Consider the following 26,432-nt stretch of genomic DNA (forward strand, 5'->3'; position numbering starts at 1 on the left):
ATAGTTGATAGTTAGCAGTTGCTTATGGTGTCATTTTTGGATTAAATGTTTTCATCAAGTCCTAATCTGTTGTCAAGGAGATCATGAAACATAGGTGCAAACACAGCTTCTGGAAAATGGGTATATGAATAGTTGTACAGTGATTTGATAACATTGACTTTACAGTTAATCTTTTGAATAAAATATATTTGCATGGTTCAGAACTAAGAACTCTGAAAAGATATATCCTAAAACATCTCAACTCTCTGTTCCATGACTTCCACTGACTTTCCCTCCTTCCAGTATCTATTGCTTTTTAAAAATCAGTTTTTGGCTGTGCTGGGTCTTTGTTGCTGTGTGCGGACTTTTCTCTAGCTGCAATGAGCAGGCTGTAGAGTGCTGGCTCAGTAGTTGTGATGTCTGGGCTCAGTTGCTTCTCGACATGTGGAATCTTCCTGGGCCAGGGATTGAACTTGTGTCCCCTGCATTGGTGGTGGGTGACCTTCTCACCACCAAGCTGCCAGCTTTGTCCTGGTATTGATCTGTCTTTGGTTGGTGGTTTAGTCATGAAGTCATATCTGACTCTTTGCGACCCCATGGACTGTAGCCTGCCAGGCTCCTCTGTCCATGGAATTTTCCTGACAGAGCATTTACTTCTCCAGGGGATCTTCCTGATCCAGGGATTGAACTTGAGTCTCCTGCATTGCTGACGAATTCTTTACCGCCGAGCCACCAGGGAAGCCCCTATCTTTATGCAAATATAAATCAGTATTTCTATTTTTCTGCCTCCCAGCCGCCCCCCCTTTTTTTAACCCAAATAATGTTTTCTTAATTTAACAGTGTTGGAGATTTCTCCCTGTACACACTCCTTCCATCTGGAAGGCTGCACCAGGAGCTCTTAGTTCCCAGTGGAGGAGCAGAGTTCTAAGCCCAGGACTGCCAGGAAATCTTCCTGCGCTTCCTGTTGCCCTCACCAGTGAGTTTTGTAATCAGGTTAAAGGTGTGGATCTGTGGAGAAATTACTGACATGAAGTTGTAATGAGAAAGCACACTTAAAATCTGTAGCAGATTTTTCCAAATAATACTTTAAAAACAAAGACTTGAGTAAAACGGAAAATAATAGGAGAAACTGTCTCTCCCTGGAGTCTAAGCACTTACTCGCCTTCCGCGGTGGCCCACACTCTGTCTGTGGAGTGTGCTTCTCTCTGGATCTGAATCAATCCACTTCTTACCTATCACTGTCTCTCACTGAGTCCTTTCTGTGATGAGACATCAAGAGTGCGAGCTTCATTAGATCCTGAAACCAGCTAATCCCCAGCTTGTCATCAACACTGTTGCAGACGTCTTCATGCTGTTTCTTTGCGACAACTTTTGGGCATTAACAACTGGTTGGGAAACTCCCTTGGGAGGGATAGTATCTAAAATCAAGGACGTGTGCTCATCTTCTTTGAGAACTCCAAAATTAAAACTTGCTGCTGAACAACCATCAACAGGAGAATATTGGATCCCACCAAAAAAAGATATCCCACGTCCAAGGGCAAAGGAGAATCTCCGGCAAGACGGTAGGAGGGGCGAAATCATGTTTAGAATCAAACTCCATACCTGCCAGAGATGCTCGGAGGGCTCAAACAAAACCTTGTGCACACCAGAAGACCCTACAGAGACTGAGCCAGACCTGCCTTGAGTGTTTGAGTGTCTCCTGTGGAGGTACGGGTCATCAGTGGCCTGCCGCAGGGGCAGGGGCTCTGGGTGCAGCAGTCCTGGGTGTGGCATAAGCCCTCTTGTAGAAGGTTGCCATTAACCCCACCTTAGAGGTGTTGAGCAGATGACCCACAAACTGCAGAACAATTATACCAAATAAATTCTTGTATGGTTAAGAAGTTTTGGGACCCACAACAGATTTCCCAACCTGGGGATTTGGCAAAGGGATTGAGAATCCCCAGGGAATTTGACTTTGGAGGCCAGTGGGATTTGACTACAGAACTTAGACAGGATTGGGGAAACAGACTCTTGGAAGGCACAGACAAAACCTTGTGCACAACAGGACCCAGGAGAAAGGAGCAGTGACCCCATAAGAGACTGACCCAGACTTGCCTGTGAGTATCCAGGAGTCTCCAGAGGTGAGCTGTTGTTTGGGGGCAAACACAGCCCCACCCATCAACAGAAAATTGGATTAAAGATTTACTGAGCATGGCCCCACACATCAGAACAAGACCCAGTTTCCCCCACAGTCAGTCTGTCCCATCAGGAAGTTTCCATAAGCCTCTAGGGGGCAGACAGAATGAAAGCCACAATCACAGAAAACTAGCCAAACTGATCACATGGACCACAGCCTTGTCTAACTCTATGAAACTGAGCCGTGCCATGTAGGGCCACCCAAGATGGATGGATAATGGTGGAGAGTTCTGATAAAACGTGGTCCACTGGAGAAGGGAATGGCAAACTACTTCAGTATTCTTGCCTTGAGAACCCCATGAACAGTATGAAAAGGCAAAAAGATACAACACTGAAAGATGTCTCCAAATCGGTAGATGCCCAATATGCTACTAGAGAAGAGTGGAGAAATAACACCAGAAAGAATGAAGAGACAGAGCCAAAATGAAAGCAGTGCCATATTGTGGGTGTGACTGGTGATGGAAGTAAAGTCCGATAGTGTAAAGAACGATGTTGCATAGGAACCTAGAATGTCAGGTCCATGAATCAAGGTAACTGGAAGTGGTCAAACAGGAGATGGCAAGAGTGAACATTGACATTTTAGGAATCAGAGAACTAAAATGGACTGGAATTGGCGAATTTAACTCAGATGACCATAATCTACCACTGTGCGCAGGAATCCCTTAGAAGAAATGGAGTAGCCATTATAGTCAGCAAGAGGGTCTGAAATGCAGTCAGTACTTGGGTACAATCTCAAAAATGACAGAATGATCTCTGTTTCCAAGGCAGACCATTCAATATCACAGTAATCCAGGTAATCCCCACTAATGTTGAAGAAGCTGAAGTTGAACGGTTCTATGAAGACCTACAAGACCTTCTAGAACTAACACCCAAAAAAGATGTCCTTTTTATTATAGGGGACTGGAATGCCAAAGTAGGAAGTAAGGAGATACCCGGAGTAACAGGCAAATTTGACCTTGGAGTACAAAATGAAGCCGAGCAAAGTTTGCCAAGAGAACGCACTGGTCATAGCAAACACCCTCTGCCCAACAATTCAAGAGAAGACTATGCATGGACATCACCAGATGGTCAACACCAAAATCAGACTGATTATATTCGTTGCAGCCAGAGATGTAGACAGTCTATAGAGTTAGCAAAAACAAGACCAGGACCTGACTGTGGCTCAGATCATGAACTCCTTATTGCCAAATTCAGACTTAAATTGAAGAAAGTAGGGAAAACCACTAGACCATTCAGGTATGACCTAAGTCAAATCCCTTACCATTATACGGGAAGTGACAAATAGATTCAAGGGATTAGATCTGATAGAGTCCCTGAACTATGGACGGTTTGTGACACTGTACAGGAGGCAGTGATCAAGACCATGCCCAAGAAAAAGAATTGCAAAAAGGCAAAATGGCCGAGGAGGCCTACGGATAGCTGAGAAAAGAAGAGACGCGAAAGGCAAAGGCGAAAAGGAAACATACCCATTTGAATGCAGTTCCCAAGAGTAGCAAGAAGAGATAAGAAAGCCTTACTTAGTGATCAGTGCAAAGAAACAGAGGAAAAGAATAGAATGAGAAAGACTAGAGATCTCTTTAAGAAAATTAGAGATACCAAGGGAACATTTCATGCAAAGATGGGCACAATAAAGGACAGAAATGGTATGGACCTAACAGAAGCAGAAGGTGTTAAGAGAAGGTGGCAAGAACACACAGAAAAACTATACAGAAAAGATCTTCATGACCCAGATAACCACAGTGATGTGATCACTCACCTAGAGCCAGGCATCCTGGAATGTGAAGTCAAGTGGGCCTCAGGAAGCATCACTACAAACAAAGTTCGTGGAGAATGGGAATTCCAGTTGAGCTATTTCAAATCCTAAAAGATGATGCTGTGAAAGTGCTGCACTCAAAATGCCAGCAAATTTGGAAAACTCATCAATGGCTACAGGACTGGAAAAGGTCAGTTTTCATTCCAGTCCCAAAGAAAGGCAATGCCACAGAACGCTCGAACTACCGCACAATTGCACTCATCTCACATTCTAGCAAAGTAATGCTCAAAATTTTCCAAGCCAGGCTTCAACAGTATGTGAACTGTGAGCTTCCAGATGTTCAAGCTGGTTTTAGAAAAGGCAGAAGAACCAGAGATCAAATTGCCAACATCTGCTGGGTCATCGAAAAAGGGACAGAGTTCCAGAAGAACGTCTACCTCTGGTTTATTGACTATGCCAAAGCCTTTGACTGTGTGGATCACAACAAACTGTGGAAAATTCTTAAAGAGATGGGAATACCAGACCACCTTAACTGCCTCCTGAGAAATCTGTATGCAGGTCAAGAAGCAACAGTTAGAACTGGACATGAAACAGCAGACTGGTTCCAAATAAGGAAAGGAGTATGTCAAGGTTGTATATTGTCACCCTGCTTATTTAACTGACATGTAGAGTACATCATGAAAAACGCTGGGCTGGATGAAGCACAAGCTGGAATCAAGATTGGCGGGAGAAATATCAATAACCTCAGATATGCAGATGACACCACCCTTATGGCAGAAAGCGAAGAAAAACTAAAGAGCCTCTTGAGAGTGAAGAAGTTTGCTTAAAACTCAACTTTCAGAAAACTGAGATCATGGCATCTGGTCCCATCACTTCATGGCAAATAGATGGGAAAACAGTGGAAAAGGTAAGAGACGTTATTTTCTTGGGCTCCAAAATCACTGCTCCAATGAAATTAAAAGATGCTTGCTCCTAGGAAGAAAAGTTGTGACCAACCTAGATAGCATATTAAAAAGTAAAGACATTACTTTGCCAACAAAGGTCCGTCTAGTCAAGGCTATGGTTTTTCCAGTAGTCATGTATAGATGTGAGAGTTGGGCTATAAAGAAAGCTGAGTGCCAAAGAATTGATTCTTTTGACCTGTGGTGTTGGAGAAGACTCTTGGGAATCCCTTGGACTGCAAGGTGAGCCAACCAGTCCATCCTAAAGGAAGTCAGTCCTGAGTATTCATTGGAAGGACTGATGCTGAAGCTGAAACTCCAATACTTTGGCCACCTGATGGGAAGAAATGACTCATTGGAAAAGACCCTGATGCTGAAAAAGATTGAAGATGGGAGGAGAAAGGAATGACAGAGGATGAGATGGTTAGATAGCATCACTGGCTAGATGGAAATAAGTTTGAGCAAACTCTGGGAGTTGGTGATGGACAGGGAAGCCTGGCATGCTGCAGTCCTCGGGTCTCAAAGAGTCAGACAGAGCTGAGCGACTGAACTGAAGTGTTCTGATGATTGACCATGAGGTTTGTTCCAGCAGACTGGTAGAAGGCTTGCTGGGTCACGATTCCTCCCCTTCCTGTTCATTGACATGAATCATTTGAAATTTTAGTTCTCTTACTGGATTGACCAATTTCTGTTTTTTTTTTTTTTTAATACTTTAGATTGTATGAAAACTCAAATAAGAAAGTGTACTTAGACGTGTGATTTCAAAGAGTATTTCATTTATTTTTATCTTTCCAAGAGAAATCCAGCCTGAAGAGAAAAACTTAGCAATCCTGTAAGAACATTCACTTCCTATACTAATGTGTCTTCCCACATTGTGAATTAAAGTAGCCGCTTAGAAGGTAGAGTGGCTCTCTTTTACGTGGACAGCATTCCTGTTGTCGGTATTAAATAAAGCCACGTGAGTCTTCCTTCATGTTTGCGTTGGGCTTCACGTCCACAGTATTGATCATCTTTTGGGTCCTGCTTGTTTGTTACTGCTCTTGTATCCCATGAATGCATTTTCTGGAATTCTTAAGCAGCCCACCTCCACCTATCCCAAGTGTGTATGAGAGTCAAGAATTATTTTGCCTTTTGCACTTGACTAGTAACTATAGAATAGAATTCTATGAAAACAAAAAGAAACGCTTTTTTCCTTGGAACTTTCAAAGCATTGCTGTCTTGCTGTATTGATTTTGGTTCTTTAAGATCTTCTGTTGAGTTTGTAAATTTAGTAATTTAAATTTAATAATCCTTTGATTTCTTTGAATACTTCCTTGTTCTCTCCTTTTTTTTTTCTGGACATTCTGCTTACTTTACCTGCTAGAATTTCTTTCAGGATACAGATTAGAATTTTAACTTCTTTTCTGTTTCCCTTGTTTTGTTTACACAGATTCATTTCCCCTGTTTTAATAGTAACCCTCTTTATTGCTGTTTATTGCCCCCTCTCATGTCTTTGGTTTTTTGTTGTCCATCCATATTCAAGAACTGAAATCATTAATATATTGGTGGATGTGTTTCCTAGGCACATCGGAAGTTTACTATTTCTCTAACAGGCTTTCCCTGTGAAGCAAAGTTCCCTTGTGCTTTTTTGTAATCCGTGACCTGGAAGCCACGGATCTGTTTTCTGTCCGTAGCGCTTGTGGCCTTGTAAGTCTGATGCTTCACTTAGGGTGATGCTTTAGAGAGTCATTGATTAGTAGATCATCACGTTCATGCATCATGTCCACCTGTTGATCCACATTGGGATACTTTTCAGTTTCTGGTGACTATGAGTACAGTTGTTGTAAACTTCAGCATGCAGGTTTTTTTTTTTTTTGTGGACATTGTTCTTCATTTCTCTTTGGTAAATGCTTAGGAGTAGGCTTGCTGGGTTGTGGTAAGTAAACTTTATAAGGAACTGCCGAACTCTTTTTTCCCCTGAGTTGCTGTGCCTTTCTGCATCTCTAGTTGCTTCACATCCTTGCTGGCAGTTGATATTGTCTGGAACGTTTTCTCCCATCATAAGGCTCATCATTTTGATTTTCTTCCATAAAACCCTAAGGTTTTATCTAGACTTAAAGACCTCTGCAGTGGGACTGTGAAGGAGCTCCAGACAGCACTGTCTGTTTCCTGGAGAGGGTCTTGGGGGCTCCTGGCGGATTCTTTATAGGGTCCATGTAACACTGTTTTCTGAAACTGAGTGATTTGTATATTTTATGTGATCTGTGATTCTTTTTTTTTCCCCAGTATATTTTTGGAGATTTTAGCCCTGATGAATTCAATCAGTTCTTTGTGACTCCTCGCGCTTCAGTTGAGGTAAGACAAAATTTTGTTTTATTGAGTGCATGCATAGATTTAATTGATGGTTATATTTTAGATCGGGGTTTTTTTTTTTTTTTTGATTTATGCCTTTTAATTAGGAATTCCAAAGTACAGAAAAGTGTGGAGGCTAACATGAAAAAAGGAGTGGACCCATCCATTGGATTTGACTACTGTTAACATTTTGCTATACTTGTAAATAGCAAAACATTACAGAGACAGTTGAAGCTTCTGTTGTATCCTTGCGTTCGCCTTATTCCCCAGAAATACTGAAACTCTGCCAAAAATGTACAGTACATTTTGTTTCCTGGCTGTGATCTTCACCTCTTACTGTGCAAGTATATGCTGTTTATTGTTTTGTGCGGTTAAAATGTCTCATCAGGGGCTTCCCCAGGGGCTCAGCAGTAAAGAATCTACCTGCAATGCAGGAGAAGTGGGTTTGATCCCTGGGTCAGGAAGATTCCCCTGGAGAAGGAAATGGCAACCCACTCTAGTATTTTTGCCTGAAAAATCCGATTGACAGAGGAGCCTAGTGGGCTGCAGTCCATGGGGTCGCAAAAGAGACCTGCCTTGTGACTAAACAACAACAAAGTGGTTTCATACTGTATTCATCATTCTCTAGTTTGTTTATTTTAAGCTAAATACTCTTTAGATTTATTTGGACATTTTGTTCTTGTTCTTTGATTTTAATTGTTAAATTTTATTTTTGGCTGTGTCCTGTGGATCTTAGTTCCCTGAGCAGGGAATGAACTTGGGTGCCCACAGGAGTGAAAGCGCAGAGTCCGAACCACTGAATTGCCAGAAAATTGTCCGTTAACTGTTAAATATTGAACTTAGCTGTTTTCATGTTGAGGGGGACTGTCTAGGTCTTCAGTTCTTCCATTAGTACAGAAATGTGGCAGTAATCATATTTTGTCATGTCTCCTCATGCTCCTCTGTGGGTTTCTCCAAGAAGTATTCCTAGGAATGGAATTTTGGCGCCCTGCAAGGAATAAGCATCTTGAGTGCATCTGCTCTCTAAGTGGATTTAACAGTCTGCATTTCCATCATTAGTGCACGAGAGTCTTTGCTGTTGTCAGTCACGGCATACTGTTTGCGACCCCATGGGCTACAGCACACCAGGCCTCCCGGTCCCTTACCATCTGCTTGCCCAAGTTCATGTCCATTGCATTGGTGATGCCATCCAACCACTCACTCTCTGATGCCCTCTTCTCCTTCTGCCCTTGATCTTTCCCAGCATCTGGGACTTTTCTACTTTTCTATTGAATCAGCTGGTTTCATCAGATGACCAAAATACTGGAGCTTCAACTTCAGCATCAGTCCTTCCAACCAGTATTCAGGGTTGATTTTCCTTAAGATTGACTGTTTTGATCTTCTTGCTGTCCAAGGGACTTTTAGGACCTTCTCTTCTCCAGCACCACAGTTTGAAGGCATCAGTTCTTTGGTGTTCTGCCTTCTTTATGGTCCAGCTCTCACAACTCTACATGACCGCTGGGAAGACCATAGCCATAACTATAGGGATCTTTTAGACCCCATTAAAATGGAAAATTTTTGATAATTCCCAGTCTGTCCATGAGATCTCCCAGGCAAGAATACTGGAGTGGGCTGCCATTTCCTTCTCCAGGGAATCTTCTCAACCCAGGGATTAAACCCACATCTCTTGTATTGACACTTGGATTCTTTACCACTAGTATCTCCTGGAAAGCCCCATTCTCAGTATAGACATACTTAAAATTTTTGTTAATCTGATGGAGTAAGTGGATTTTTGTTGTTTTAATTTAAATCTCCCAGATTATAAACATTTGAGCACCATTACATTACTTTCATATGTCCATTGGCAGAGTAGATTTCTATTTCTGTTAATTACCTGTTCTGTATCTTTTGTCCGTATTTTTATCAAATGGCTTGTTTTTTTCTTACTGTTTTATAGGGTTAATAATCTTTGGGAGTACATTTTAAAGTTTTAATGTCTTGTATTTCTTTTCCTCATAGTTTGTGGATTTTTAAAATATTTTAAGAAATTTTTTTCCTTCCCTGAGGTCATAAAGACATTTAAAAAGTTTTTAAAGTTTTTGTTTTCACTTCGGTATGTAATACAACTTGAGATTGTGGTGTTGAGTGTGTGTGTGTATGGGTGTGGGTGGTGGGGCTCTACCCCTCACCCCATAGCAATAGCAAAAAGATTTAAAAATACTACCTTCTTATTATTGAAGGTCCTGAGTATTGACTTCACAATATGGTAGCACTGTTTTCAGAGTAAGTTGGTTTGGTTTTGTATCTAATACAAATAAATTTCAGCTTTTTCTGTTGCTCAGTTTCCTTTTGTGTGTGAGATTATATATTTTTGCTTAGAAAATTCTCTGTTCTTATAAGTAACTGTATAGTTAAAGAGAGAACTTTGAACAATTCTTGCAGTTTTATTCTGCTGCATTTTTATTATACCCAGTTACCATAAAGGGGTTTCTTAGAGCTGATGGAGGTTTGCTGCATCACAGGCACCTTATGCAGTGTATGGAGTAGAAAAAAAAATACACGTTTTCTGTGCCTGAACTCATTCTGGCATTCTAGTAATGCCCAGTTATGCTCTTACCAAGTTAGTAAACCAAAGTAAGTGTTTTAAACACACTTAGCAGAAAACAGCAGCATTGCCCTGGGGCATGCCAGGGGCTCTGTTTACACGTCTTGGCTCTCCTACTCCCTAGATTGTGAGTACAGTCTGATTCCAAAAAACAAGACTTGGGTGAGTGCCTTACAAGTTAGATTTTTATCACCAGGGGGCACCCTAGTGTCATCAGTGGAATAAAGGCTGTGTCTGGGAGTTTGCTGTCTTCTGTGACTGCAGAGGGACGTCATCGTGATTTGTGGCTTTCTGAGACACACTGAATTGCTCTGTGTGTCCACGCCAGTGATAAAGGCTGGGGCACCAGATGGGAGCGTTGGAGTCGTGTGTGGAATGGCCTTGCACTTTAGGCTCAAGTGCAGCCTGCCTGGGGACACAGTGCTTTGCCGTGATGAGTGCTGGAGTGCCCCTGTGTGGTGGAAATATGCACTCCTCTCAAGTCCAGAAAGTGGTCAGTTCCTTTGTTTTCTTGGGCTTCTCTGGCGGCTCAGACTGTGAAGAATCTGCTGGCAATGCAGGAGACCTGGTTTCGATCCCTGGGTCGGGAAGATCCTCTGGAGAAGGAAATGGCAACCCACTCTAGTACTCTTGCCTGGAGAATCCCATGGACAGAGGAGCTTGGTGGGGTACAGTCCACGGGGTCGCAAAGAGTCTGACACGACTGAGCGACTTCACTTTCACTTTCACTTCACTTTCCCAAGTATTATGGAATAGCTAGGAGGGAAAGAAATTGGCATATTCATGATACCTTCCTGCATTTTGCGGAGAGCCCAGGCACTGGCCATTTTGCTGTCTCTTTTCCAAACAAGGAATGTGGTTGCCAGCTGTTAATCCAGTTATTTAAGGCACCCTGTTAAAAGAGAGCCGTGATTCTCAGGCTTTTCTTTCCCAGCTGCTTTGTTCACTGTCCCCAGGCTTGGTTCCTGCCTGTGGCTGAGTGGACTTGTAGTGATGGTGAGCAATGTGTGCAGATGGTCACGAAGACTCTGTACTGGTCAGTGGACAAAGACAAGTGTTTATAGTATTTGATGTGTACTCTGCAACTCCTGTGAAACAGAGGGTGTGTCATGAGCCTTTTGTAGCTGACTGACATGTCCATTGGAGCCCATTTTAATTTTTTACCTCATTTTTGGATCTGTTTAATAGCAATCAGTATTGGAAAGCTTTCTAATGGTGTTTTAAAATGAAGGTATTTAATCTTACTGTCTCCCCATCTGTGTTATTTTGTTAAAAATAGTGTTATGAGAAGTTGCATGGATAAATAGCCTTTTAATGAGGGTTGCTTTAATGAAATAGCATGTGTTGAACTTTAACAGTTTTTTGAGTTAAACTCTGTTTTCCACTTCCCTGGGCAGCTTCCTCCATACGGCGGGACAGTTCTTTGTGGCGCACAGGCTGCTGGTGACCTCCCCGACGGTAAGCACGCGCCATGGGGGCAGGCTTCCTTCCTTTCCCTTTCTGCTTGATGTTTTTATTGTAAACTCCAGTAGCTTTAATCACCAAACCACTTTGGCTAATGAATTAAAGTTTATTCTGTGCTTCAGAGTGTCAGTCCTCCAAGGTGAGTTTTGGGAATAATTCCTCGTTACTGTTGGTTTCGTGAGGATCCTCTGGCACAGGTGTGCCCATCACAGCCAAGGCTCTCTGTGCGGGTTCTGGAGCGGGCTCTCTGTCGAGTGCACCGGCTGTTGGGCCCAGAGCTGGCAAGTCTCTGAGTACGTGCTTTCCACCCGGCTCAGTGGCAGCTTGTTTCTCTTGTCCTGAGTTTGCGGTTATGTCCACGCCTGTCATCAGGGCTCTTGGGAATTCAGGTGACCTCTTCACCTCCTGTCCTGTTATGACTGAGTAGCTGGCTGTCTCTGTCCCAGACACTGAGCTGATCACTGGAGGTGATGCTTACTCAGTTGCAGCCCTCTCATATGTGTTACATGTCACTAACAGTAGGGTCCTCTCATCTTGCCGGCTGCCACTGCCCGTGTCAAACCTGTCTAGACCGCTTTCCAGTTTGCATCACGCTCAGGGTCCTCACTGGCCTTGGAGAAGCTGGAGGCTGAACCTTTTCTTTGAGAGCAGTGATTTGGTTCCCTGTTTCTATAGCATTGTCAGAAAGGGTTTTATTATAATTTAGATTTAAATATAAACCTTGCAGAGACCATGTAAACTTTTTATCTGCAGACAAATGAGAAAATGATTTTATCTAAAATTATTAGCAGCTTTATAAGAAACATAAGGTAGAGAAGAGTTCTAATGATGACTTAGGATGAGGATAAAATAAGAGACGTCAGAGGGACCCAGACACCCTTGCCGGGCCTCCCAGCCTCTGGAGCCCCCTTGTCGTCTGTGGGTTGAGGTGCTCCCTGACTTCCAGTACTTGGCACGTAGCCGCTGTGCTGCCGGTGTTTGCTTGGGCTCCAGATGTCTCGCCGTCTTCCCTATTGTCAGAGCCCTGGTCCAGGTCGTGCCTTTACCATCCTCCCAGGGGCTTTGGCTGCAGATGAAGGCTCCGCCTCCCTCAGACCCCCAGTGTCGCAGCGCTTCTCCCCTCTGCTCCACTCCCTCCTCCTCGCTCTCACGATGTCCCCCACCCACGCCAGGCTGGAATCCCTGCTCAGTTACGCTTCTTGGCTCTTTTTCTCCCTTCTCCCCTCTCTCCTCTCAAGTCCGTCTTTTAATCTGCCAAAGACACAGCTGCTCACATTGAGAGAGGCCAGCTTAAAGGCCCCTGTTCCCCAAGGCCTCTTCTGTCCTATTCTGTTATTTTTATTTCTGCTACAGTGCCAGCTCACTGTCCAGTATCCAGTGAACCTGCCTCCCTGTTTAGGCTGAGTTCAGCTGTGGGTGGCAGAGACCGCAGCTCATCCGTTTCAGTGTGCAGCAGCTGCACAGTACAGTGTCTGCAGTGTTGTAAACCCTGAGGATGGTTTTGGATGAGCGCTTTAGAGTGATTTGTTCTGGCACTTCCCACCACAGCCGGCTCCGCACACTCTAGGTGGGGGCTCCTAATGTGGCCTTTTTAAGTTAGTCCCCAAAGTGGAAAGTAGCCTTGTCCCTCCTCCCCTCCCATCCCCTCCCCCATCCGGTTATCCTGCCAGCTCCTCTGACCTCTCTGTAGTTTCTAATCCAGATAGATCTCTTTGTGTGTGTGTTGAGGAGCATTTTGTTTTGTAAATTTATTTATTTTTATTTGAAGGATAATTACAGTATTGTGTTGGTTTCTGCCATATATCAACATGAACCTCCCTCCCACCTCTCACCCCATCCCACCCCTCTAGGTTGTCACAGGGCCCCTGTTTAAGCTCCCTGAGTCATACAATGAATTCTTGTAAAGCTGTAAGGCTTTATCTCACCCACCCTCTGCTTCCATCATTTCCGTCTTTGATGTCTGTCTCCCTATAGATGTAATCCCCTGAGGCAGGGACCTTGCCTTACTAATCTCTGTAGCCCTCCCCCTTGATAATAAACATTTTGCACATGGCTGAAAGCTCCATGATTATTGACTTGAGTCACTATGAACTGATTGGAGAAGTCAGCTGAGGAAGCCACTTAAGCAGTGATTCTCAGACAGATGTGGCCATGAGCATCTCCTGGGTGCCTCTGAGCATCTCGGACTTCAGGACCCCATCCGGGCACCCCAGGATACCGTACTGTGAGTGCTGCAGTGCACAGGCTTTGAGAGTGCCATGTTAGGGTGTGATTGTTGGTTTGAGCTAATTTTCCTTCCCCCAACAAATCCCCTGCCTGATGATCCAGGTGCTCCTGAGCTTGCAGGCCTTCCACCACTTTCCAGCCCGACAGGTTGGGCCTGTCCTGACTTCTCTGCCCTGGAGTGCATGCATGGTCTGTCCACAACCCGTGTTCTTGCGTAAGAACAGGAACCGAACTGTTCTGGGCAGGATGTGGTCACACTGTCCACAGTCTGGTAAATATTTTGGTAACAACTGTAGCATATCAGAATGGTTCCCTTAATATCACATCACATTCTGGAGTGTTGTATGTTACGGTAAGATTAATGATTGTGATGTGGAACGCACTGTTGTGAACAACCAAACTCTGCACAGGGTGCATGGTACAGCACATACTAACTTCACTGTGACTCCCGATGCACATCCCAGTCTCTGAATGGTGGCCTCCCTGCTTCAGCGACACCCGTCTTGGTCCACAGAGCAGCTCTGCATCCTTGCAGCCTCACTGGATGGAGCTCCCTGGAAGCAAACTGGACAGTTCACTTTTAGGGATAATGGAGAAATATATTTCCTTTGGTGATTGTTTTCAAAATAAGGAAACCACGAATCAGTGCTCAGGGACCAGAGGATTGAAATTGTCCTCTCGATCTCTATAGATGGTTAGCTGTAACCATCATCATGTTCTTTTTTCAGGAGTGTTTTGCTGTTGGGCTGGTGTATTCTCCCCACTCCCAGGGTGTGTGATATCAAACCAAATGGAGAATTAGAAAACTATTTAGGGCCCTGGCCCCTCTGTGGGGCTGTTTTTTCTCCTCTAAAAATATTTCCAAAGTAAAATATATTCAGTTTTCTGAGTAGAATATGATTATTTTGGTACTGTGATTTTTTTTTTTGCTTGAAATAAATGCCTTGAGAAAAAGTGGGCCCCTTGTACTAGACTTGAGAAGTCTTCAGTAGTGCATGAAAAATAAATTAAAAAACACATCCTTTCCTCACTTCAAAATGTGTCACTATTTCATCAGATATAAGATGACATTGGTGTTTAGTTTCTCTTGAGAAACTCAGTTGATTCTGAAACTCACCCTAATTTTTGAGATGTGATCTGTGAAAAAAATGTCCATCTTAAATGGATAGAATATGTGGATTGTTGTTAGTGGGGAAGAGGTATTAAAGGATTTCAAGGAGATTTTTAAAGGTTTGCAGTCCTAACTTTATCTTTTGGGATTTTTGGAAGCACCTTCCTTATCCATGGGGTTAATCCAATATGAATTAATTTAGGAGAAGTCACAGGCACTCATGAAAGGCCATTTTGGGGCTTCAGTTAAGGTTGTTAATAGAAGAGTCTGGGAAATGGATAATTTGAAAGAGTGCTTTTGTATAATTCATACTTTTTGAATTATTAAATTGGCACAAATTAGAGAAACCATATATATATAATATATATATATAGAGAGAGAGCACGAGCAAGCAGTGGTTTTCAAGTCCCCAAGTTGGTCATGTTGATTTTTAAAAATTAAGTTTTCCAAAATATATATGCCCTAGTCTTAGGCATAAAATAAACTAATAAAATCAGATTGCATTGAGAGACATGTTCAGACAGGCAGAATAGCATTTGTTTCCTATTCAAAGTTTCATTTTAATTTCTGCCTTAACTATTGTGAGTGGAAAATGGATACCAGCTTCTGTATTTCATATCTCCAAATTAAATATAATTTTGTGGTTATTATTTATTTCAGCAAATTACTTATTTAGCACAGAAATGTTTTAGCTTTGTTAATACTGCAAGATTTTAAGGTTTCAGTTTCAAAACGAAATAATTACTGAGATGTTTGTTTATAAGTTGTATAGCTGTGTTCTTAACTAGTGGGATATTTACTGATTATTTTCTTTCTAAACAGGACACGACTATCAGAGAATTGAATTTGGTGTTAATGAAGTAATTGAACCGAGTGACACTTTGCCGAGAACTCCCAACTACAGTATTTCAAGCACATTGAATCCTCAGGCCCCTGAATTTATCCTTAGCTGCACAACTTCCAAAAAGCTCCCCGATGACATTGATAAAGAAGAGAACTATAGCTCCGCCAATTGCCAGTACCCGGGCCCTGCCCTTGCCCTGGATGGCGGCTCTCATGCCGAGGCGGAAGCTTTAGAGAACGATGGTGTTTCAGGTGGTCTTGGACAAAGGGAGCGTAAAAAGAAGAAAAAACGTCCCCCTGGATATTACAGTTACTTGAAAGATGGTGGTGAGGGTGGACCTTCCGCGGAAGCCCTGGTCAATGGCCATGCCGGCCCAGCAGTCCCCAACAGCGTAGGCGCCGAGGACGTGGACTTGATGGGGGATGTACCCATGGCAGGGACCCCCCGGACTTGGGGCAGCCCTCAGGATGCCACGGACTTTGTCAGCGACGCCGGGCCTGCCGGGGCTTTCCTCGGAGCCCTGGATGGTGGGGCCAGGACTGCAGGGCAGCCCGAGGGCTGCCCCGGGGCCGACTCAGAGGCCTCCTGCCTCCCTGCTGAGGCCGGCAGGGATACTCTGTTGAGGACAGCTGTGGCTCAGCCCTCCGTGGGGACTGATACTACTGAGAACCTTGGAGTCACTAATGGACAAATACTTGAATCCTTGGGTGAGGGCACAGCTGCCAACGGGGTGGAGTTGCACACTGTGGAGAGCGCAGACTCGGACCCCGCCATGGCCGAGAGCGCCCCACCTCCTGCGGATGCCCCGGCCTCCGCAGCGGGCACTGTGCCCGCCAGTCAGCCCGCCAAGTCGTGGGCCAGTCTTTTTCATGATTCTAAGCCCTCTTCCTCTTCCTCGCCTGTGGTTTCTGTGGAAACTAAGTATTCCCCTCCTGCCACGTCTCCCCTGGTCTCTGAAAAGCAGGCGGAAGTCAAGGAAGGGCTGATTCCAGTTTCAGAGGATCCTGTAGCCATAAAGATTGCAGGTATAGTTCCAAAGATACAGGTCTGAGGCCAAGATGGGAGCAGACAGTCTGCACTGTTATCCAGAGCGATAGCAGGTTACCTGTGTGTTCAGACGAATTTCTGAACAACACCTGTGCCTTATGTGTCACTAAAAGGACATATGAGCAGAATTGGGCGGGGAGGGATATCTTTTTCATTAAGTGGAAAATCCATGTCCGTTATCAGTCATTTGACAGATTACATTTCCACGCCTTGCCTTCTGACTGAGTAGTTGTGCTCCCTTGTGTGACTGATGGGTAGTCCTGTCTGTGTTCCAGTTATTATGACCTCGGGGTTGTAATCCCTGAGGATTCCACTCACTTTGGAGTTATAAGACAGTACTTAGGATATAAGACAGTACTGTTTTTTTTTTTCTTTTTAATGCCTATTTTGGGTTGAGTAAATGGATTTTATTCAGTTGTAGCACACCAAGGCCAATTCTTGACTGGAAAAGAAAAGCTGCAACAGTTTGTCCTGAAGTTAATGTTTCATTTGATATTCTAAGGCTCAAAAAGTAGGGCCAGTTCACAATAAAACTGTAAAGCCTCATGGCTTGTGTTTCTAAAGTTAAGGTGGGAAGTCAGAAGCAGGAGTGCTTATGTTTTTACACATGCCTAAGAAGCTGGGGCTGTTCTTCAGGACTCATTATCCAAGGAGTTTACCAGTAGCCAGTACTTCAGGTTCTTACCCCACTGGCCCAGTTAAAATGAACCGTCTTTGTTTTTAAGTTTATTGGCCGCACCGGGTGTTAGTTGCTTCCTGAGACTTTTCTCGTTGCGGCGAGCAGGGGCTGCTGTCTGAATGTGGTGACTGTGCTGCTTATTTTGGTGGCCTCTCATTGCGGAGCACAGGCCCTTAAGTGAGGGCCTGGTGGGTCAGACGGTGAAGCATCTGCCTGCAGTGAGGGAGAGCCAGGTTCGATCCCTGGTTTGGGGTGATCCCTTGGAGAAGGAAATGGCAACCTGCTCCAGTACTCTTGCCTGGAAAATTCCATGGGTGAGAAGCCTGGTAGGCTGCATTCCATGGGGTCACACAGCCGGACACAACTGAGCGGCTTCACTTTCTTCTTCCTTTCTTTTAGTAGTTGTGATGTATGAATTTAGTTGCCCCGAGGCGTGTGGAACCTTCCTACATTGGGTATTAAACCCATGTCCTCTGCATTGGCAGGCAGATTCTTAACCACTGGATCACCAGGGAAGTTCTGAACTGTCTTTATTTAGGCTTTAATGTTTGCTGGTTTAACATTTTGGCATACCTGACAGCATTTGGCACTAAATGATGAGGGTGAAAGCAGTAACGAGATGCAAAGTGTATGCTCTCTTATGAACGGCCAGGATTGCAGCAAAGATAAAGCACATCCTTCTGTTGATAGTAAGATGACAGCAAACAACACTTTAAAAAGTTTTTAAATGAGCATTTTATTCCTTAGACAAAATATATTATTTTGAGTAATCTAGGTGTTGGATTTCTCTTAAAATGAGGAGTTAATTGATAGATGCATCAGCATTTTGGACTTTTAAAACAAATAACTTTTAGGTTATTTGGGTGAATTTTTTATTGTAACTTTTTAAAACGTGTTCATTGCAAGGGAAAGCTGTAAGAGTCAGGGGAGAACAGTAACAGCCTTTGTGTAGATCATTAAGTTAAATGTCATCTTAACCTGTAGTGGGAGATGCATGATCTGATGCTTTTAAAAGCAGACATTCTAAGTTTAAAGTCAGAGTGAAAGTGAAAGTCACTCAGTTGTGTCCGACTCTTTGTGACCCCAGGCCAGAATACTGGAGTGGGTAGTCATTCCCTTCATTCCCTTCTCCAGGAGACGTTCCCAACCCATGGATTGAACCCAGGTCTCCCACATTGCAGGCGGATTCTTTACCAGCTGAGCCACCAGGGAAGCCCTTTAAGTCAGAAGGCATTGTCATTTTGTTTGTATTCCTAAAATTGCTTCACAGAGGGTGGTGGTGGTGGTTTAGTTACTCAGTTGTGTCCGACTCTTTTGTGACCCCATGGACCGTAGCCCGCTAGGCTCTTCTGTCCATGGGATTTCCCAGACAAGAATACTGAAGTTGGTTGCTATTTCCTTCTCCAGCGGACCTTCCCAACCCAGGGATCCAACGAGGGAGTCCTGCATTGTAGGTGGTCTCCTGCATTGCAGGCAGATGCTTTATTGCCCAGCCACGGGGAAGCCCATTTCACAAGGAAAACCTTCATTCCTGGGAAATTTCCTCAATCTATTTAAAAGAAGAAAGAAAAGATTCATTTTAAATGTTTTAAAGCCTTCTAGTCAAATAACTTTAAATGTGGTTTGATACATAGTTTGCTGTGTATGTTAAAATCTAGTTGACTTGCTAAAATCTGATGGTAAACTACGCTCTAGAACATTGTGAGGAAATTCCCTGGTGGTCCGGTGGTTAGCACTTTCACTGGGCCAGGGCCTAGTTTCAAGTCCTGGTTGGGAAACAAGTGATGCGGCTCCTCCAAAAGAGAAATAAAATAGAGCAACACTGGGGGCTCTTAGTTAATTGTATTCGTGCAGAGTATTGCTACAGTCTAATCACTTTTGAATTGATGGTCCTCATTACCTCCCCCCAAGATTTATTTTTTTAACCTTGTTTTTGATTAAGTCAGTTATAAAAAATGTTTTCATTATCTGAGCAAAAAAGTGTGGTTCCTTTTAAAACGTTTCATTCTTTTGAGCCTGGTTATTGAACCTTAGAAATACAGAATGTAGTTGCTGACACTTTTCAGTATTTCTTGAAAAATAATGCAGTGATAGTCACACTGAGTAACTGTTGGAATCACACTGAGCTTAGGTAAAGTAGATTGTTCAGAATTTTTTCCCCCTTTGTCATATTCCCCTCCTGAGAGGTTTACCTGATAAAAATGAAAAGGTATATTGAAGTGGTTGTAGGTCAGATCCCTACCACAGACGTAGCTTAAATGGTAGGCCCACTTACTTTAAGCAGCATTTAACTGTGTGAAATTCTAGCTACATTAAAAGATCTGTTGATGTTGGCTGTCATAGAATCTGACTTGCATTAACGTCTAACCGGTTCTGCTGAGAGAATAATTTTTATGTGTATCATTTTATTTATTAAATTTGGGAAAGAAACAGGAAGGAATAGCAGTTTGAATAAGTTTATTCTCTCTGAGTTCTTAGAAGGATATCAGCATCCACAGGCCAGTTTTGGGCCCCAGGGTCATTTATTTTGGGCGTCCGCATTGCTGGATCATCTCTCTGCCCTGTCATTATGTCTGTGCTTAATGAATGCTGGCTAGTTTTGTATAACCACAAATGAAATGTAACTCAGATCAACTGTAAACAGAAAGTAATAGTCATACACAGCATTTTGGAGTGAAATATAGCCAGATTTCAGTTACTCATGGTCTGTTTATCCATTACTGCATTGCATTCTGCTCTTAACGTTCTTTGGTGGCAAGACCATCTTCATGGTGTCATTTGTCAACATTTTGTTCTCTTCGCTGTTTTTCTTAAGTGTAAACTCTAATTTAAGCAGGAGACGGAAGGGAAAAGCGCTTACCCAACCTGGTGGGAAGCATGGACCTGCACAGGAGGCCTGCAGAGGCTTGGGGAGGCTTGCGTGTTTCAGGAAGTGGTTTATGTCAGTCTGAGAGGGAGTATATGCCATTTTTCAGTAGGAATAACTGAGCCAGGAGATGAGCAAAAGGAACGTGAAAATCTTAATTCTTATAGCTTGTGTTGAAACTAAGTGCAGAACCTGAGGCACACACCCATGTTGAGAGTAACTGTGACAGATACAAGCAGCGGGGACAGCCTCAGCTGGTGCTGCCTCCAGAGCCTGGAATGGAACATACCCTGGTGAGTGATGAACACTAAAATCTTCCTGGACTTCTACTGGGGATCACTTGTACTCTCCCAAACCTGGATTATAGCAAATGCTTTCAGATCACACACACAGTTATTTTGTTCTTTATGTTTTGCTTTCAAAACTGTGCACCAGTGTATTCTGTTTTAAAGGTGTGTAAATAATGGTGGCAAGGAGCAAGACCAGGCCAAATGCCCAAATAGGAGCAAGAATTCTAGTCTCAGAACTATATAAACTGAGGTCTTAGACCGCTGAAAAACATTCTGTTCTGTGGGGTATTGAGGCTCTAGTCATGCCATTTATTATGAATTTTAGTAAAACGCACTTAATAGATGATTTTACACTGTTCTGGACCTAAAAAATTGTCGCTGGAGAGAGCAATAAAGTCACTACAAATTGGATCTGTATTTCTTTTAAACAGTATACCCGAATTGAGCTTTGCTTTGGTGGTTTATAAATCATATCTATATTTCTCCTGTCCTTGGGAAATAATTTCTCCAGTGTTTTTCATTCTCTTCAGATTCTCCCAAGCAGTCCAGGCAGTGAGCATGCACAGGCCCTGAGTGGAGGAGGTCCACCACCTGTGTGTAGACTCACGTGGGTTGAGAGTTCAGTCCACATCTGACTTGACAGGTGTATGTCCTTGCAGGTATTTCTGTTCTGTATCCTTTATAGACCTCCCTGTATGGGACTCCCTTTCTCACCAGGAGGAAATGTAAGTTGATTTGCCACCAGTGGGTAACGGCACATTCCGGTCACTTCACTGTCCTCCCCCTGCTCAGATAATCAGGACAGTGTGTGCTCTTCCACAGTGATGCAGTGAAGAGGGAAGCACTTGGAGAATGTTCTGGACACTTAGGGGGATGACAGAAAGGCAGGTCAGCAGCAGCAGAGTGTCAGCGACAAGCCAACTGTGGAGCCTTCAGAGTCAGTGAGAGTTCTTGCCCTGCATTTTCATGGATTTTAAATGGTAATATGACCTCTAGGTGCTGACTTTAGGAAAACAAAATTTGATACATAAAATATGTAAGAATAATCATGGCTTATGAACTTATACATTTGACAGTGTTAGTATTGCCATTGAGTTTATAAATCATTTCATTTGAGTGATTTGTGGTAAGGTATGTGGTTTACTATATATGTCTTGAATTGTAAGAAAGGCTCTTAACCACTCAATGTTTTTGCCTGTCAGCAGATTTCATAAGGTTGAACTTTAATTCAGCCATTTAAATGTTTGAAAATAATGGTTTCAATTTTGTATCTTCTGTGTGGTATGGAGTCAGTGCTGGCATTTTATGCCATTCCTGTAACACCATTCCTCCGCAGACCTGCCAGCTCCTGTGGAAAAAATAGCTTGAAGAGAGCACCCTCCTAAAGTTACTGTCTAAACAGATCCAAGTAGTAAATTACACCAACAACGATGGATTGATGAGAACGCTTTTCAGGGGGAAACTTGTTACTATAGTCAACTTCTGATAATTTGCCCTGAAAGAAGGTAAAATAGATAACCAACACTGGTGACTTGGGACCATAAGTCAGATTTAAAGTTTCAACCCCAGGAAATACCCTGCTCTCCCTCTCCTCTTTGGCTGCCCTTCGTGGTTTTGATTTTTTTGAGCTCAATAATTACAGTGCTTATTGGACTTTAGCAAAATAGTAAATGGAAACGGTGATGTTGTTATAAAAGGAACTTAATTAAATAGTGGTGATACAAAAAAATTGAAAGTGATATTCATACTTGCTTGTCTGTAAATCGTGAATATTGACTTCTGAATTAGAGCAGCAACATTCATTCATTTTAGGAGGATTCACTAAACAGGAGGGTGACTGTTCGGATTAGCCTTGTCTTTGCACCTGTGCTGTTTGGGCCGGAGGAGAGGAGCAGCACACGGCAGGCCCTGTCAGGTGTTAGCGTCTGGATCAGTGTGTGGCCATCAGTTGATCTGGGGGAGAAACGCTCAGTGCACAGTGTGTTATAAAACTGAACATTAAGAGGAAAATCTCAAGACAGTAAGATATTTAATCTTAATTTTTTCTACAACCTTTCTTTCCTTTCAAAATGTGACTTTGTTAATGTACACACAAAGTATTCAAGACTTAACTTTAAGGAATTGAAGCAAACATTTCCATTTGAAGAATTGAAAAGTGTTGGTCCTCTCAGACTTCCATCCTTTAGTCCCTTTCCTTCTCTCTCGCTTGTTTCAGCTCTTTATTTTCTGAGCAGGATTAAAGGACCCTCTATGAGGAACTGACCTTGTGAGACATCATCCAGACCCTCCCCATTTCCCTGCAGGGGCTGCACTGTCTGCCCCAGGTTACAGGGTAAATGTGGTGGAATCGGGTGGCAGACCCTTGTTTCCTGGCTTGTCTTCCTGGACTTTTGCCCTTAGTCCACTTCTCTGTTGGAATTCCCACTCCTGCAGGGTTTCAAGGTTCCCAGGTGGCTCAGTGGTAAAGAATCTACCTGCAGTTGCAGGAGCCACAGGAGACATGGGTTTGATCCCTGGATTGGGAACATCCCCTGGAGGAGGAAACGGCAACCCACTCCACCATTTTTACCTGGAAACAGTCAGAAGAGTCTGGTGGGCTACAGTCCCGGGGGTCACAAAGAGTCAGGCGTGACTGAGTGACTAACACTTTTCACTTCAGCTCCACAGGTCGTTGCACACAAACTTATGTGGAGTTGTTTGCCATAATCCATAGCTATTAATCTCCAGCTTACTTCATCCCACGTGGCTGGTGAACACTGTGCTATCCATGGTCTAGGTCAGCGAGTCACGGTCGGCCTTGGAACACAGTAGGAGAGGAACAGCTGGAGGCTCTTAGCAGAGAGAGAAGCAGGGGGGAAGGAGGCGAGGAGACCTGATGGAGCCAATATGTGTCTGCTTGGAAGTTCTGTTGTTCAGTCAAGTAGTTGGGTCTGACTGCGACCCCTTAGGAAGTTCTGTTAACCTGCAGTTACTGAACAAACCACTAGGTGATGCTAAGAGACTTAGCATTGGGGAAGAAAGAGTGAAACTTTTTTTTTTCTGTTTGTTTTTTTTAACCTGCCTGCCCCTTAAAGTAAGCAACCCTGGGATTGGTTCAGGGGAAGGGTTGATGTAGAACTAAAGGTTCTGTCCAGTCAGCACACGCCATTGTCCAGATAAATGTTGGAAAGGAATCAGCTAGTCGTCAGTTTTAAATTGGCTGTGTTCACAGATTCCATAGGGCTAGGATGTTTCCACCTGCAGGTATAGAGATTATTCTGGGCATGTAGCTCAGTGAGAAACACGAGACGAGAGGTGTATTCCAGCCTAGAGCAGTTAGTTCCTGACACTTTTTGCACCTGCTTCCCCTTTGAGAGTGGAGTTGGCCTTGTCATAAATGATTTTTTTTAACCTGACAAAATACACATCCAAAGCACTTTTGACCATGTGTAAATGTATTTTTTTTTTTGCTTGCTTGTTCAATAAGTTTATTATTGTCTTACCTGAAAAATCTTGATAGAAAATTGTGGTTTGGTTTAACTCTCAGCACCTCGTTCCTGAGCTCTGAGGAAGCTTGCCTTCTTCTGAGCTACCCGATCTTTCTTCTGGGCAAGTGACATTTTGGGATGGTTCCACCTCTTCTTTTTAACTTCTTTCTTAGGCTTCTTCTCATACATTGGATTCTCTCGTATTGCAGCATGAGCTGTCTTATACATCTCCTCCATCGTGTCTGGAGTTACGTTGTTCTTTATGTACTGAGAGAATTGTTTCTCGTAAGCATCCTTATCATCTTCAGTCAGGTAACGCATGTAATCTGCAACGTTTTGCCCCATGATGTGCTTTCGGTGTACCTCAGCACTGAATTCTTTGCTTTCTGAATCATAACCGGGGAACCGTTTGGTACTGTGAGGGATAGACAGGCCTCCATCGACAGCTCCCTTCAGGGCCCCAAAACCTTTATTCCCAGTAGTAGTTCTGGCAAGTCCTGCATCCGAGTAACAGGTGAAGGCACCGGGTTGACCATCAGTGCTTTCCACATTGTACTCATCGCCAGTCATCTCGACTTGGCCTTCATAAATTTTGTCCATACCAAACCTATTAAGCCTGCAGGCCAGCAGCAGGCCAGAACAATATGCGGCAGCATAATTTGTCAGGCCAACCTTCACGCCATATTTTGGGAGTTTGTGAGCATAAGCTGCACAAACTATCATATCTCCTTCTATACGGGCATAAGCAATCTGACAAATGATATCTCTGTTCGTTACATGAACAATCATTCTGTATTTAGGTGTGTTGTACTTATTTTTATCTTGGATTACCAATCGTTTCCGAGCATAGTCAGTTTTGCCCTCTTGCCCTCTTCTGAACTTCACTTGGTATCTCTTGAAGTAGGCCTTGTTCTTGACAACTTTAACAAACCCCATCCTGCGGAACAGAACCCCGACTCCGCAGCTTGCCACAGAGCTGCAGAACCAGCACGGCTCCGGGGGGGGGTGGGGGTGGGGTGCCTGTAAATGTATTTTTGAGGCCAGTAAAACAGTTGGGAAGAGAAGTTTCAGATAAGGCCTTGCATGCGTGTCCCTGGTCCTTTGCTTTCTGTTTCCTTCAGTGTCTGTATCCTCGTAGCCCACCCCGACCTTGGGACGCTTTGCTTCCAGCATCATCAAGGAAGTTGATATTGCTATTTCGTCCCCCCGTGGCCCCCGTAAACCGTGATGAGTCTGCCCTTCCCCTCCCTCCTGCCATCCCGGGATCTCCTGAGCCCCTGCCGTCCCTGTGTGTGTTTCCTCTTGGTGGAAGGCACCACACTCAGCTGGAGAGATCTCTTCTGGTGCCATTTGCTGTCATGCCTCTTGTCTCCCTCCTCAGCCAGGCTTCCTGCCCCAGTGCCCTCCACTCTCGCTTTCCGCTCCTGAGGCCCTCCAGCCTGCGTCTGCCTCCACTGCTGGGTCCAGCTGCCCTGTCCTCCTCGATCACCGTGGTGGTTTCTCCTCAGCCTGTCACTTGGATGGGGGTGGTCCAGGGGCTCCATTCCCCACCCATTGCTCTCAGGACGTACGGCCCTGAGCTGCAGGGTCCCGTGTGCGTGTGAGTGGAGATGTGCCACTGGCTGGTCTGTGAGGCTCAGTGTACTGTTCAGTGGTGCCATCTGGGCGCCCTTATTCGAGCCTCTGAAACTCAAACCAAGCCTCTCATCTCGTCATGGTCCCCCAGAGCCAGCAAAGAGCCTGCTTGTCTCCATGCCTGCCTCCTCTGGGCGCAAGGCAGCCCGCTCAGCTAGAGACATTTTCAAATTTCTGGTGCCATTTGCTGTCGCACGCCCTGGCTACCCTGGTTTCTCCAGTCCTTGGTTCGGGTGGCGCGTCCCCTCCCCTGCCCCCAACCCCCCAGCGGAGCCTGCACTGTGTCATGCCTCCCCGCCTGGTCTGCAGGCTCTGACACGGCAGGGCCACCGCTCGGTTGTCTCTGGGCCTGCAGGTCCTGGTGCCCAGGCAAGGCTTAACCCGCAGCAGCATGGCGTTTATCAGAGGTCCTTATGTTCGGAAGCTGGTTTTGAGTTTTATGACTGTGCCCCGTATGGAGAGCAGGGGTGGGAGGAGAGGACCTTGGCAAACTTAGTCTTAACTGAACAGATTCCATGGCCTCTCTTTTGAGTTGGTCATGTTTCACTTTTTAATAAATGGGGAAATTATTTTCTATGCTTCCTCAATTAGAGGACAGAGGGCATTTTATCCTCAGAGGAGAGAGGGAGGAAGTGGGTGTGTTTGACATTAGAACCTTGCGAATTAATTTCTTCATTTAATGCTTAAGTGTGGGACCTGCCAGTGCAGCTGTGTGTTTAGAAAAGAAAGGCTTCTTTTGTTTTGAGTGTTGCCTTGGGGTCGGTGCTGATATCAAATTCGTGCTCCCTTGTTACATGTTCACAAGTCATTGGAGGCAGTGTCATGTGGCTGCAGGTTATGAATTTTGGGTACTGACTGCGCCTCCTGGCTCCTTTGAGGTCACAGGCACGCAAGTTAACCTGCAGCCCCGGTTTCCTTTTGGTGAAAGGGTATGGTAGCGCTACCCTGGGATCTCTGAGGATTAAGCACAGTGAGTTAACACTGTGAGCTGGAATGCACTTGCCGAGAAAAATTGTGGCTGTCACTGTAAAGGATTTGTA

General features: G+C 44.2%; 1 protein-coding gene and 1 pseudogene across 2 annotated transcripts in view; one reads left to right on the forward strand and one right to left on the reverse strand.

Annotated features, from left to right (window-relative positions):
• Nucleotides 1-26,432, forward strand: part of USP10 (ubiquitin specific peptidase 10) — a 64,283-nt gene that overhangs the window by 23,194 nt on the left and 14,657 nt on the right. Inside the window, exons 2-4 of one of the 2 annotated variants that reach the window (XM_068992058.1) lie at nucleotides 7,114-7,182; nucleotides 11,161-11,221; nucleotides 15,387-16,433. In XM_068992058.1, the coding sequence (XP_068848159.1) occupies nucleotides 7,114-7,182; nucleotides 11,161-11,221; nucleotides 15,387-16,433 (1,177 nt within the window). The remainder of the gene's footprint in view (nucleotides 1-7,113; nucleotides 7,183-11,160; nucleotides 11,222-15,386; nucleotides 16,434-26,432) is intronic. The other variant, XM_068992059.1, reaches the window with a different exon arrangement.
• LOC138096603 (large ribosomal subunit protein uL18 pseudogene) lies at nucleotides 23,806-24,693 on the reverse strand (annotated as a pseudogene).

The sequence above is a fragment of the Capricornis sumatraensis genome, chromosome 20, assembly GCF_032405125.1.
Source record: "Capricornis sumatraensis isolate serow.1 chromosome 20, serow.2, whole genome shotgun sequence".
Taxonomy (NCBI): Eukaryota; Metazoa; Chordata; class Mammalia; order Artiodactyla; family Bovidae; genus Capricornis; species Capricornis sumatraensis.